Raw genomic sequence first — 13,992 nt, 5'->3', positions numbered from 1 at the left:
CCACATTATTAGACACAGACGAGTTAAACAATTGATAAGGCTGTAAAAATAACAATTCGACAATAATCACGCTGCCTGTGCTATGCCAAACATGCAAGCGGAAACAATGGCATCACTCGTCATCATCACTACCTGGAATCTCCATCTTCCGGCCTCCCACCGTCTCTGAATTACGCGGAACAGAGCCTTCGGGTCTAACAGGGTCCCGTATGGGAATTTTATGGGCCTTAGCCCACTCCAGTACCTTGGACTTTCGAACAACAACCGGGGGTGCATCGCTCTCTCCAGCACTAGATTGATTCCTTTTGCGGGTTTTAGAGGGGCTCGCCGGCTCAAGAGCACCTAGACCACGCAATGCGGTAATGACATCTTCCGTTAACATGCCTGTAGCCAGGCCAATCTCTTGAATCGTCATAAGTTCGTGAGGATGTTTCTTACGGCCCTTATTCGTGGCGGGCTTCTGAGTTTTGGTCACCTCCGACGACGCCAGTTCAGTGGCGTTCCCACCAGAAGGATGTGAAACAAGATATCTCGCTATTCGTTCCTCCCAGAATCGATTATAGCTCCTGCGCCCCATTTCACTAAGCGGCCGTTCTGGGCCGCCGATTAGGCTGCTATCTTGTTCCCAGCCGCTGATTTTATAGCTTACGCCCATAAGCAATTTCCCTAGCTGCTTATGTTGGTATGGCGGGAAGACAAGAATACAAGCTAGATTATTCGCGTCCCACGAGAGCTTCTCCTTGGAGAAGAAGCCGAGGATGTGGTATGTCTCGTTCGGGTCATCGTTATTCGGGTCGGTAAATACCAGGATGTAATAGAGAAAGGATACGACATCGAAAAATACGGATTTATGGTCGAGAAAGAGCTTCGCGAAGAGGGAGAGGTTCTGCCCGAAGAGTTTGTAGTCTGCGCCGTCAACTTCCCAAACGGAATAGCCTCCGTGGTCATAGACCTTTGCCCCTGGGGGTGTCGTTCGGTGAGGGCAGAATTTCGTATGGCTTGCGTGGGTGCCTATATCGCATGCATACCGAAAGCACCACCGGCAGACGTAGAGCGTGTCTGTGTCTTTGCTGACGAGGCCTTCTGGGTAGATGGATTGGTACCAGGTTTGGAAACGCAGATTGCCAAGAACGACGTGCTGAACATTGCGGGTCAATGATTGTGCATGGGGGTCTTCAGCCGCCATTGGGCGTGGATGTGATTCTAGTTCGTTTTTGGCGACGGGCAGAAGTCGGTGAATCGAGTGTTTAAGCAGGTTCGAGTGTAGTCGGTCCCGCGGTTGGGATAAGAACTCGTGGGGAGGAATAACCTTGATGAGAGTCCATTGGCGATTGATGTAGTACAGTGTCTCACGAGTGGAAGAGCGGACTCTGGTCAGGTCAAACTGCCATAACGGAGCACTACACCGCGTCTGTCAAAGTGTTTTGCGATTTTGCGCCGGCGATATACAAGCTCCGATGCGCGGAGGGATCTCGCCGCTTTAAGTTATTATCACGTGATTTACCCTTTGTTTTTTGTCTAAAAGCAGCGATGCAGATGCGGTCAGAATCAAGCAGCCTCCTGAAGCTGCAATTACTTATCAAGTGAAATAAGGGAAAGTGCCCAGAATTTCAGTTTCAAAGGACCCTGCATCAGAAGTAAGCAGCCATGCACATGCTAACCATCTAAGTGTGTTGAGCTGTTTCCAGGCATCCAGAAAGCAGTATCGGTGATCAGTTGATCCACCAGTGGCCAATAAAGACGCGGGGTACATCCAATCGCCGTTGATTATCGAAGCTTCGCAGAACTGGAATGGAGGAAGTCGTCCCGATCCATTCAAGCTCCTGAAAAGCTCCTTCATAGATTAGTTATCTTGTTGCCTGGATTTTTCCGACCTGTGAACCACCTTCACCCTGTGTGACGATGACCGGCTCCTATAATTTGCCTCTTGCTGCCGTCTGAGCGGGAGCTTTACGAGACCAACGACAGCCTTCGATATCATAGGCAGCAGTCCTGCTCCGTGTCGCCAGCGCCACCCTCCTTCTCCTCCTACGACCGCCTTTCTATCTCCTCCATAAGCTTACATCGCCCGTTTTCATCTCGTACTTTCACTATTCCATCACTATTTCACCTGGCTCGCTTGCACAGTCTTGGGTCTGCCGTTCTTTGACGAAAACTAAATCTTGTCGGTCCAAGTGGACCCCGTCCTATCAACAATGTTGAAGCCGTTCCTGATAAGGGATCTTGAGGAAGATTCCCAGCACCCCGACATCATCGAAGATACCGCTTCCGATCTGTACAATGCTACGGATGTGAGTGTCGGCCCTCAGCGGCGACATGGGCTTGTGCAGTTAGCTGCTGAGGATTACGACGAAATTGCCTATATACATCCGCAGGCTCGGTTGACTTATCTAGATGAGGATGATGGCGAAACCATCACGGTATCTACCGTATATCCCAATAACTTCGTTTCACAGTCTAATACTGGTTCTTTTAGGTTGGCTCATCCCTCGAACTCGCCCAGCGCCTTGACGAGCCGCCCCCGCAAATTACTGATACTGATTTCCCTACCACTATACATCTATTTGATATTAAACGCAGGAAGTCTGTCACAGATATTTGGAAAAAGTTCGGATTTGATAATCGGGCGACACGCCCTGAATCGCCTGAAGCTCAAGTTGTCGTGGATGACCAAAATGATCGTGATGGAAGCTCGGAACCCGATACGATTCGCGAGGAGAAGTCGGACCTCCACAATGACGAGGCGAATGCGACTGGGAACGATGCACCCGATTCATTGCTCTCCGCGTTTGAGGCTGCGATGGCCGGGATAATGAACGAAACGCGGCACGCTCCCACAGAGAACACCTCGTCTAGGACCCCGCAGACCGAATCGGCCTCGGATCTTCCACGGGAGACAACAGAAGCTTTTGCTTCGGCCATACGAAGTGTTATCGAAGCGGCGGAATCCATCAGCTCTGGGGTGAGGTCGAAACTTCCGGAGCTCGAAAGGCATATGGAGAACGCTAGGAGGGCCCTTCCGCATGATATCACGGACTCTATGCGAAATGCTTTCCTAATATTCGAAGACCAGGTCAAGGCCATGGTATCAGCCCTCAACAACCTGCCGGAGACCATTAGGCGAGACAACGGCCCGGGAAACGCTCGTCGCTTTCCGGAGATTCCTACACCTACTGAGGCACTAAATGGATTTCGTGAAATGGGTGTGCAGCTTGGTGGGATAGGACAAAGCCTACTCGACACCTTCGAATCGAGTGTTCGAAGCGCCTGGGCAGGGCAACCTGATAGCTTTTTTACAGGCTTCTCCAATTACTCTCAGCCTAACAACCCTCCAGCAAGCGGCCCGGGTAATCCCACAACAAATTCCTTCCAAACCCGTGATGCCACAACTTCACCATTCGCGTTCCCATTCGGGCCGATACCATCACCAGCTACAATCCCACCACAAGCTCCTCCAACCAGTTTCTGGGGTGCACCTTATGCGCGCCCATACCCAATGCCTTGGTATGCTCCCGGGCCAATCCCCTTATTTGCCAACTCCGGTTCTGGCGCTGTACCTCAACCAGCATCTGAACAGCCATCGTCGGAACCGCACAATTTTGAACCCATTCCGTCCCGATCACTGTTCATTGGTAATCTTGGGTTTAACGTGACCGAGAGGATGGTCAAGGATGTTTTTACGTCTAAAAATCTCGAGGTTGATGTTTACCTTCCTTTGGATTCCAGGACCAACAAACATGCAGGGTTTGGCTATTTGACCTTCCCCACGGATGATGCAGCTACGTCGGGATTAAGAGAGCTGCAGGGTGCTGTTATAGATGGACATTGTATCAATCTTGAATATGTTGACCATACCCCGATCACCTCACTAGCGCACGAGACAACTGGGCACTCAGATACCGGTACTGTGCCCTCGCCTCAGACCTCAGGTGTTGTTCGTCGTGATACAGCTGATGATTACCCGGGTATTGGGCGTGGCGACAACAGCGGCTCAAGGCCAAACAACGAAACAGTACACGATATGTTGCTTGCCCAAACGGAAGCCCGATTCCCACCTGTGTCGCAGTTAGATGCGCACATGTTAGCAGGTCAACCAGCCACACCAAGAAGCAGAGATACCACTAACGCAGAAGATTCTGGGGATGCTGCTGCTGGAAGTACTACTCGTCCACCCCATCATATACCAGGCTCTTTTCCGCAAGAGACGCACAACGCCCCCCTTCGGGAAACCCCTACAGAAGCGGATTATAACCGCCATCCTCATGGTCACTTCCATCCTCGCCGTGCAGCAACCGTACGATTTCCAAGGCCGAATCAAAGGTCCTTTGATCCTTTCGAGCCTCAGCCGGGGCTAAGGCGACGGGCCACCGAACGCCATTCGCTTCGGGGTTATGGTCGACACACGGGTCCTCGCCACCGTGCTTCGTTCCATCAGTTTCCACAAACGCCGCAAGAGCAAGCACCTGAGTGGACGCCACCCCTAGACGCACATGCAGAAGAATCAGCTCTGCATGTGACAAATAAGGAAGCCAAGAAGCAACAGAAGCAACGTGCGATAGATGAATGCATCAATGCGTTGTCCCAGATGGGGTACGGGAACGAAGAAGATGGCGGCAGACAAAGGTTGGAAATCTACGCCGCGGCAGCCAAAGGCGAGCTTGTTGAAGCAATCGAGATGATCGAGGAGGAACGCAAGGCTTACGAACAGCGAGGGTAGCGTTTACCTTTACTTTGTTTCTATGTTTGTAATTATTGTTTGACGGCCGATCCCCTACAAGTTATTTGGCGTAATGATCGAAATTGACCTAATTCATATGTCTGTCTGGAATAAAACAAACTTGACGAATGCAAAATGGAGCCCCTATTGAAGGCTCTTATGCTACCTGTTTCCTTGTAGTTCTTTCCTATTGCTGTCGTTTTGGTTAGACGGTCGCTCCTTCTTGTCATGATAAACTCGCAGTTCCAGGGCAGGTGCAATGAAGCCGGCTGCTCCTGCCATTCTGTAAGTGTGTTGTTGTCCCTTCCTAATCAGGTGGTTGCTCCTTCTTGTTCAAGTGATGGCAGTGACCGCTCCTATTATTACATCTGGGAAGAGTAACTGTCACTTGTAATATATTTGCGAAGGTAGAATATATAACAACGCCCATCATCGACCCTTATTCCCTGCACTGCGAATAAAAGGCTCCAGTGGAAATACTTCGGATTCTGGCGATACCCCCTCGTAAATCTGAGCCCATCTCGGTGCAAGCACTTGAGGCGTATGCCACGCATTCTCGGGGTCTCTTAGCCAGAGTCGCAGCAAGCGGCGTCTATTCAAGACAACTAAGTTAGTTTCCACTCAGGCTCTATATCCGTTGTTGATTGCAAAACTTACTGCTTCTCCGCACTATCCACAAACCCGTCTCTCGCATGGAAGACGGCCAGGTTATTCACAAACTGGATATCTCCCCTTTGGAACTCGGTATTCACACAGAACTTCTCGCCAATGAAGTGCAGCGTGTCTAGTGCTTCCGCTTGGGCTTCGCTGATAGGAGGGATGTTAGGGCTGCGTGGGAGAGCACCGAACCCCACGAAGTAGCGTCGCCCATATTGGAGAGATACTCTCTGAGGGACGGTATCCGATGCTGGGAGGAGATGGAGAAGAGGCCTCTCATACCACGGCTTTGGTGCATTCTTCTCGAATCTGCGCATAGAGCATGGTCGCGTTAAAACAGCCCGCCAAGACAAATACTTTTGAGATTAGGGCTGATAACATACACTTCCATATCCCAACTCTCCGCGAGAGTGTGGATTAGATCTGGCCTTGTTCGCGTAATCTCATTATACACACGCCATGTACTGGTGAGCTTGCTCGCGCCTCCATGCAGCGCCGTCTCAAGCGCAAACAGCGAGACGATATCCCCCGAGTCAGTATGGAACACCTGCTTATCCGTTGTATAGGCAGGGCTTCCGATGGTGCTATTATCAGCGGAGCGGCTGAGGTCTTTGACATGTGTGAGCACCACGTCTGCCGGGGCGTCGTTGTATTTGTGGTCTTGTCGGCCTCGTTGCGCGGCTATGTGGGATGATACGCCGGTGTAAATGATGATATTTTCTTCGCGCGTGTGTTCGTCGACCTTGAGGCCGCGGATGACGAAGAATCCGTGTCCGCTGTGTAGCTCGTTGGAGAGGCGCCGTAGTTCCGGGTGCAACTTTGGGAGGGGAAATGTCTCCTGGGTTATATATCCATAAGGGAGATTGAGGGCTGTACATATGTACTTAGCAGTTTAAGGGGACAAGTGGGTTGGTTATGGCCTACATTTGAAATGGGCCAGGGCAGCGTCAATCTCGGCCAGCTGCTCAGGACTCAAAACGTACGTCCAGTCATAGGTATCTGCTACGGTTTCACCCTCCCAGACTAGATCCCCAGTAAGTTGCTCGGGGAAGCCCTCAGGGACCTTGGAGGGAAGGCCACCGGCAGCAACTCGTCTAGCAGCGCGGGCCTGCCACTTGTCGTAGTCTGGGGCATAATTGATATCGGGCTGGCGCGGCGGGGCCTGGGCAGGAGGGGTGACCCAGGTTACTGTTGTCGACATGCTGGAGATGCGGTTGAGAGTATTCCAAGTTATTGCGGAAGCCTCACGAAGAGGGTTATTTATCTGCTGGTGGAGCGCCAACCAGGAGTAATCTTGACTCGCAGACTTGACCAATATCGAATAGAATCAGGGCAGTTGGAGTAACTCCTGAACTGTTGATGGTTAGTCCAAACTACACCCTATTATAGTCTGGCTGACAGTGAAAGCACGGGTTGGCATAGCTAGCTGCATGTATACGTGCTTTTCGGGGCCGATGATACCATTAAAGCATATTACAGCCTACTATCACAAGGTTTCCCCACCCCCAAGACGGGCTCTCTATATCACTGAATAACAGTGACAAGAGTGGGCTCAGCGCTCTAGGACGTGTATTGAAAATAAAAACGATATAGTGTGGAGTTGCCCTATTGAGCTTCGAATATCACACCAGCTTAGCACATAACCCTAATGCAACAATAATACTTCCAGGAACAAGTCATTCCAAGGCGCTTTTCAGTCAGAAGAATAGTCAGGAATATCTTTCATTCCCACTACCTTGGCACCTCCAACTCGAAATTTTTACTATCCCCACCACTCACCGTCTGCTGTTAAGATTGGTTGGCAGAGATCATGAACGTGCTTTTCGTGGTGATGATACGATTAATGCATATCTCGAGTTGCAGGAAGGACTGGGCTTTTTGCGACTATATATCGCATAACAACCCCATATCCCATGTTATCACCCTCATATATGTTCATGGTTCACAATGACTTCAACCAAGCCAAACGACATATCGGTGACAGCTCACGACACATCTCCGTCTTCCCAACATGATTTCACAACGGCAAAACGTGCAGGGAAGGATGTCGATATTCCTGACGGCGATAATGAGCTCAGCCGAGAGGCCGCCCTTACTGCGCTGACCGTCGACGAAGAGCGGAGGCTGATTCGCCGAGTAGACTGGCGTCTGGTCCCTCTTCTATGCATGCTCTATCTGATGAAGAAGATTGATGAAAACAATGTTAGCACTTTCAACGGCGATAATGATAATAGCCACTGACAGATGCAGGCTTCCAATGCGAGAATCATGAATCAGGGCACAGATCGTAATATCCTGACGCAACTGGGAATCACGTCTGATCAGTTTGGCATGGTCACTGTTTTGTATACAGTGAGTGGAGCAGAATAGAATGCTGCCTTAGCCATCGATAACGCTGACTCGGCTGCCAGGTGCCCTATATCCTAGCTGAGATTCCGTCCAATTTGATATTGAAGAAAGTCAAACCATCCCGATGGCAGTCTAGGATTATGATCAGCTGGTGAGATTAATATTGTTTCTAACTGGTATCTGAAGTTGACTTTTGAAGGGGAATTGTCACGGCTTGCACTGCTGCAGTCAAAAACCTGGCTGGTCTATACACTGTGCGGTTCATGCTCGGACTGGTGAGTTCCTACCAACCCAGCTTTGACGAGGGAATATTTAACATTTTCCAGACTGAGGCTGGGATGTTTCCTGCTATTATTCTGCAACTTACCTACTGGTACCGGCCTGATGAAATTGCTGTGAGATTGGTCTGGATTTGTAAGGATTATCGTTGGATGCCTTTAGAGGATGCACTGACAGCTTAAAGACAGCGTTGGGAATGTCGCCGGTATTATAGGAGGAGTTCTTGCGTATGCGTTCAATGGCGTCTCTGGGGCTGGTGGCGTATCCGGCTGGCAATGGTATGTTTGAAATGTTCACCAAACCCACCGCTGTACTGATTATCGTATGCAGGCTGTTCATTGTTGAGGGTGCTGTGACAATTGTACTAGCAGTTGTGGTCCTGTTCTGCTTACCTGACTGTATGTTGCCCATCTGCATGTGGTATATCAACCCTAACCAGGCTACTAGTCCCTGCTACAACCAAGTGGCTGTCTCCAACTGAGAGGGCATTCCTTCAGGCGCGCCTACCGGTAAACTCTCCACGAGCAGCAGAAAAGAACTTTGTTTTCAAGGAAGTTGTCAAGACTTTCCGTGACCGCAGACTATGGCTCTTCACCCTCAGCTGGGCTTGCATGACCAGTGGAAGCAGTGGCGTCAAATTCTACCAGCCAACCATCATCGCCAACATGGGCTTCAGCGACATCAGGACAGCTCAGATCCTCAATATCCCCATGTCGGTTCTGACCATTGTGTTCATTATCATCGGTGGATTCGCGTCCAGCAGAGCAAGAGTCCCACTTCCCATATTTCCCATTACGTGCACCGTCATCGTTATAGCTTGTTACTCAGTGCTGGTGGCGTACCCCAACGACATTGGCGTTTATATCGCAATGATGATCGGTAATGCCGCATCTGTTACTTGGTTTCCGTACGTCTTTTCCATCCAGCTCTGACCGACACAACTCACTAACGCTTCGCAGTATGATGTGGTCATGGCGCTCTCAGACAGTCAATGGAGCTACAGGGTCCGCCTTTGCAATCGGCTTTGTCAATAGCTATGGACAGGTCGGTGACGCAGTTGGGCCACAGATGTTCCAGGACAAGTACGAGCCGCGGTACCAGCTGCCGTTCGGGCTCGCCATGGGTCTTGTGGCTCTTTGCGGGATTACAAACTCGTACACTTGGTGGGTAACTCGCCAGACGGAGAAGGACACACGTAAGCATAGGCTTGCTCGCCTGAAGGCTAAGCGGGACAACGAGGCTGTCCTCGATGATGTATTGGACCATGATCTTGAGGGTAGGCGGCGTGCATTTCGTAGATAGAAGTAGGAGGATACAATTCGGTAGTCTATCTGCCAAAAGCATTTCCACCAGATTAGAGAATGAATTGATCCCATAGTAACATCGAGCGATGGGTGTTGTAAAATGCGGAGTAGGTGTGTACAAAGGGAGTCTTATCGATAAGATCTTATCAGCTGAATCATCCTCGTCTCCCGTGACTCGACTCCAAAACATCTGGATTCGCGACAGCCTCACTCGTTTTATAAAGCCAATTGTTTGTTTCGCGCTGATCAGAAATGCTGACATGGCGTCGCACCTTCGTCACGTCTCTCGCCAGGCTGAATCATAACCCTCCGGCAACAGCATCAAGTCCGACACTTCTCCGATGCGCGCAGGTCCTCCGAAACAGCCAGCAAAAGCCCTGCAGTCTCGAAGACCAGGAAATCAAACTGCACGGCTACATTCGCTCTGTCCGCAAGCAGAAACGTTTCGCGTTTGCAGAGATCTCTGATGGATCTGCTGTGGATGCTGTACAAGCAATTTTGAAGCCTGCACAGGCGGCTGAGTATGTCGCACCCTTCTGCGAGTTTTCTCGTCTTCTCTGATTGGTTTTATATGGCAGGTTATCAACTGGGACCGCAATTGAGATATCAGGCTTATGGAAGGCTTGCCCGCCTGGAAAGGAGCAGACCCATGAGCTACAGGCGACGACAGTGAATGTTGTGGGCAAGGCAGACCCAGAGGTTGGTCACACCATGGTCTCTAAACGACATCAACTGACTGGCGGTTCTTTTTTTTACAGACATTCCCTATCCAGAAAAAATACCACAGCCCTGAATTCCTCCGGCAGATTCCTCACCTCCGTTTCCGAACCCCTCTCAACTCGCTCCTTGCCCGCTTCCGATCCGAGTGCTTATACCAGCTTGGGAATGTTTTTCGCGCTGCTCCAAATGGCGGGTTCATACAGGTCCACCCACCGGTGATCACGTCGTCCGATTGCGAGGGTGCCGGAGAGACCTTTGCTGTAGTTCCGCGCGAGACATTGGCGACGGGTCTTCCGGACAAGGAACATGACCATTTCTTCCGGGCGCCCAAGTACCTAAGCGTATCCTCGCAGCTACATCTAGAAGCGTATGCGGCCGAATTAGGAAATGTCTGGACGCTGGCGCCCATGTTCCGAGCCGAGAAGAGCGATACTCCCCGGCATTTGAGCGAATTCTACATGCTTGAAGCTGAGGTCAACTTCCTCTCCAGCCTCGAGTCCCTTACCGATGTAGTTGAGTACCTTCTCCGCGACCTGACACGACGACTCTACGAAACGCCAGCAGGACAGGAAATCCTCTCTATAAAGCACGAGACTAACCCGGAATCTTCTGAGCCAAATGCAACTCTTGACCTCCGGCAGCGTTGGCTAGATCTCATGGACGGACCTAAATGGCGTCGTCTTACCTACACAGACGCAATCGCAGCACTCCAGGAATCCGTCTCCCAGGGCAAGGCGACGTTTGAGTACGCTCCAACCTGGGACGGCGGGTTGCAACTCGAGCATGAACGCTACCTTGTCGACACCATCAACAACGGCCAACCCATCTTCATCACAGACTACCCCAAAGCCATCAAGCCATTCTACATGGCGCCGTCAGCCAGCACCAGCGCGGAATCAGAAACAGTCGCCTGCTTCGACCTCCTCCTCCCTGAAGTCAGCGAAGTTGCCGGCGGCTCGCTGAGGGAACACCGCCTCCCAGAACTCATCCAGAACATGCGCGAGCATGGGCTTATCAAGTCGTCGGCTGAGAATGCAGCAGAAGAACAAGACTATCCCCACCTTCTTCCTGGAGAAGACCTCAGTCATTTGCAGTGGTATGCTGACCTGCGACGGTGGGGGACTGCGCCGCATGGCGGATTCGGACTCGGATTTGACCGGTTTCTGGGATATCTGACTGGAGTATCAAGTATAAGGGACACAGTTGCGTTTCCAAGGTATTTTGGTCGGGCGGATTGTTAGCGACTGGTGTAATTGTATTGTATAGTATATGTAGAATCTGACTTGGCATCGCATCGCGTCTATGCTGTGCCATGCGAATATCTGGAAGTCTTGGGATCCATCCCAATCGTAACATTCAAAGCAAGAACTTTCCAAGCCATTTCCATGACGAATCCAACGTCATTCAGGATGCCGAGACTGAATACAGCAAGAGAAAGACAAGGCCACAAGGCAGAAAGGGTCAGTCACTGCCACAATCACAGACCAATTATTTGATTCTAGAGTAATTCTATCCAAGTCAAGATCCCGCGATCAGCATATTAACGTCGGATCCATGTTACATCGCGGCTGGATCGAATTTTTTGTAGTATGTATCATTCATACCTGATACACTATTAGTGGTCCATTACCGAATAAGTAATACCTTCTGGACACAGGGGCCCACGTCGTCGTCGCTGTCGGCACAGTCCGCAAATACGTAGTTATTAATTCCACACAAGAGGCCGTCATCGTATGCGAAGGAATGGCTGGCTGGACCATGGAAAAGTTAATTCTATGGAGTCTATTTTTTTCTTAGCCAATATGCTATTATTAATTGCAACACAATGAATGACATTATTATATTGCCTGAATAATGATTACCGCCTTAGGCATGGAGCTCCGTAGGCGAATGTTCTCGATGCCGCTTTAGCCGACCGGGGATGAGGTTATCGAAACTTTATCGGGGCGAGTATAAAGAGTCAAGACCTCAACGCTGACTGTCAGACTTTGGGAGAGGAGGGGCACGTGGTGTTAATTGTCTTGGTCTGGCTTTGACGGTGAAGAATAAGAATAATAATTAATATTAAAAAATCGGACTTGTTCGAGATACTAGACGAGGGGGCCAAAGCACTGGTAGGCTCGTCATCGTCGGCGACTGACCAGTGTCAGTTTGGCGGAAGGTCAGGCTGACCAGAAGTAATTCTCCGAGGCGTAAAGTAATATATCCGTGTGAGCCGCTTGGCTCTTGAAATATGACGCTGTGACTGGTAAATAATATTCACCGGTCGCCACCATTCCTTCTTCCTGATTCAGACTCCAGAGTGACAAGTGGGCAGAGACAGCCGACGATACTACAGGAAAGAGTGGACTGCACTATGGAGTGGAGCGACGATACGAGCGAGGCGTTTCAGCGCCCAGTGCTCGGCTGGGCGCAGTTCTCCATCGCGCAGTCGCTAAAAGGCTTGGAAGGCTTGGGGGTGACTAACAAGGACCAGAACGGAGGATTTATGCGAGATAGGCCGGGTGGAGAGGCAGGAACGGATTACTTTAATGGAAGCTTCTTGGGCTGCTGGAGCGGCGGATTCGGCTGTTATTGGAGGCCGCCTGCTCAGCGCTGGGGCAGTGGCCAGTCCACCGTGAATGCGATTAATATGGAGTGTCTTACCCTGGACAATGAAGAAATGCCGGGCCTTCCGGGGCCTCCGGAAGGCGAAACTGGGAAAACGACGTAAAGACGCAATAATATTAATAAGAGCCAAGAAGCACAAGAAACGGACGAGGTTGGGCTCTGGCTGAAGAAGGAAACGAACAGAGCCAGTGGAGCCCACGCGGGGGAATGCCAAGTTGCCAACCTTACTGGTGTTAAGCATATCTGAATTGAGGTATTTTACTGTAACCAGCTCGGTGTTATGCAAGCTGCACGCTTGGACCTGTAACCTGTTCCTTCACTGGCCCCAGCCCGGAAATTTGACCTCACAAGACAAAATAGAAATAATAAAATAATAAAAAAAAATAAAAAGGAAAAAAGAAACCTGGCCTGTCTCATACTTTAAACCAATTATGCTAGTGGAGATAAGCCTGTGAAACGTTCCACAGCACCCCTGATCAGCCTGGGTTCTGCTTGCTTCTCCCAGCGCCAGGCTAGCGAGCAGCCTATTAGACTATTATTGACCGAAGATTCCAGGCGACAGGTTACATCAGATCCTTCGATCAGGGATGCAAGGAAGGATCTTGGATTGTGGGCGAGAGCGAAAGGCATGTGTGCTGCCCCTTCTCCTGTCTTTGCCAAATGATGTGATTGATGGCTGTGCTGTGTTCAGGCGATCTGTCTTCTCCCACCCACCCCCAAACGCCCTCTCTCCGTCAAATACGGGCCCCCCGGTCAATCAACAGTCACAGAGCTGTTTAGCTTATTTTAGCGACTGCTAGCTGCGTGGCCAAGGAACCAACTAAATTGGGCCGACTCTGTTGGCGATACGCTTATCCTGGCGTCTTGTCGCACGATGCTCCCGAGTCAGTCGTTAGTCAGTCAGAGTGTAATAATAATCCTAACTGAAGGTGCATTGCATTGCCACTTTCTCATTATTGAATTAGTGCTACAGCGCCGAGCTGTATCCTGGAGCCAGTATCCTGCCATTACGTGAGTACCAAGAGGCCAAGCAACAGAGTGCATCCTGAGTGGGCTTCACCTCCAAACAGAGAGGGGCAGATGACTGATCCTTCACAACAGCTGCGAGTCATTGGGCAAGCGCGACAAGCTTTGGACCGCGGAATTTTCAGCTGGAATGGGGGCAATCGCTGGTGCCTGGCTGGCTGGCTGCTCGTTTATTTTGCCTGCGAAGGGGCACTGGCAGTTACCGCAAAATACAACTAACCAGTCAAGAATTGTGCACACAACAGGGAGCATTATTATTGAGTTGACGTTCTTGTGGTTGCAGCGTGGGGCGTAATTTATGGGCCGGTAATCAGGCGTAATTTAAGTAAG

At 50.5% G+C, this 13,992-nt stretch overlaps 7 protein-coding genes across 7 annotated transcripts; 4 read left to right on the top strand and 3 right to left on the bottom strand.

Annotated features, from left to right (window-relative positions):
- Window positions 1–112: 112 nt before the first annotated feature.
- ASPVEDRAFT_127424 (putative histone acetyltransferase (MysT1)) lies at window positions 113–1,186 on the bottom strand (the record flags this gene model as incomplete). Its single annotated transcript, XM_040806454.1, has 2 exons — window positions 113–460; window positions 524–1,186. The coding sequence occupies 2 exons, from the start codon at window positions 1,184–1,186 to the stop codon at window positions 113–115; spliced, it is 1,011 nt and encodes a 336-aa protein (XP_040665770.1).
- Window positions 1,187–2,195: 1,009 nt separating this feature from the next.
- Window positions 2,196–4,717, top strand: ASPVEDRAFT_51282 (uncharacterized protein; the record flags this gene model as incomplete). Its single annotated transcript, XM_040814449.1, has 2 exons — window positions 2,196–2,420; window positions 2,477–4,717. 2 exons carry the CDS (start codon window positions 2,196–2,198, stop codon window positions 4,715–4,717), a joined length of 2,466 nt encoding a protein of 821 aa, XP_040665769.1.
- A 429-nt stretch (window positions 4,718–5,146) lies between these two features.
- Window positions 5,147–6,575, bottom strand: ASPVEDRAFT_51281 (TauD/TfdA family dioxygenase; the record flags this gene model as incomplete). The annotated part of the gene is made up of 4 exons (XM_040814448.1): window positions 5,147–5,309; window positions 5,375–5,683; window positions 5,758–6,244; window positions 6,299–6,575. 4 exons carry the CDS (start codon window positions 6,573–6,575, stop codon window positions 5,147–5,149), a joined length of 1,236 nt encoding a protein of 411 aa, XP_040665768.1.
- Window positions 6,576–7,321: 746 nt separating this feature from the next.
- On the top strand, window positions 7,322–9,304 carry ASPVEDRAFT_81589 (uncharacterized protein; the record flags this gene model as incomplete). The annotated part of the gene is made up of 9 exons (XM_040817063.1): window positions 7,322–7,576; window positions 7,625–7,726; window positions 7,786–7,874; window positions 7,923–7,998; window positions 8,050–8,137; window positions 8,187–8,280; window positions 8,333–8,400; window positions 8,450–8,909; window positions 8,962–9,304. The coding sequence occupies 9 exons, from the start codon at window positions 7,322–7,324 to the stop codon at window positions 9,302–9,304; spliced, it is 1,575 nt and encodes a 524-aa protein (XP_040665767.1).
- Window positions 9,305–9,558: 254 nt separating this feature from the next.
- On the top strand, window positions 9,559–11,267 carry ASPVEDRAFT_81588 (asparagine--tRNA ligase SLM5; the record flags this gene model as incomplete). Its single annotated transcript, XM_040817062.1, has 3 exons — window positions 9,559–9,827; window positions 9,885–10,005; window positions 10,065–11,267. 3 exons carry the CDS (start codon window positions 9,559–9,561, stop codon window positions 11,265–11,267), a joined length of 1,593 nt encoding a protein of 530 aa, XP_040665766.1.
- An 856-nt stretch (window positions 11,268–12,123) lies between these two features.
- ASPVEDRAFT_539524 (uncharacterized protein) lies at window positions 12,124–13,050 on the bottom strand. Its single transcript, XM_040814863.1, has one exon. It carries the CDS (start codon window positions 12,875–12,877, stop codon window positions 12,461–12,463), a length of 417 nt encoding a protein of 138 aa, XP_040665765.1. The 5' UTR covers window positions 12,878–13,050; the 3' UTR covers window positions 12,124–12,460.
- A 134-nt stretch (window positions 13,051–13,184) lies between these two features.
- Window positions 13,185–13,974, top strand: ASPVEDRAFT_39391 (uncharacterized protein). The gene is made up of 2 exons (XM_040811911.1): window positions 13,185–13,647; window positions 13,738–13,974. Exons 1-2 carry the CDS (start codon window positions 13,511–13,513, stop codon window positions 13,955–13,957), a joined length of 357 nt encoding a protein of 118 aa, XP_040665764.1. The 5' UTR covers window positions 13,185–13,510; the 3' UTR covers window positions 13,958–13,974.
- Window positions 13,975–13,992: the final 18 nt, after the last annotated feature.

The sequence above is a fragment of the Aspergillus versicolor genome (genome assembly GCF_001890125.1).
Source record: "Aspergillus versicolor CBS 583.65 unplaced genomic scaffold ASPVEscaffold_3, whole genome shotgun sequence".
NCBI lineage: Eukaryota > Fungi > Ascomycota > Eurotiomycetes > Eurotiales > Aspergillaceae > Aspergillus > Aspergillus versicolor.
This window is presented reverse-complemented; position numbering and strand designations above follow the sequence as displayed.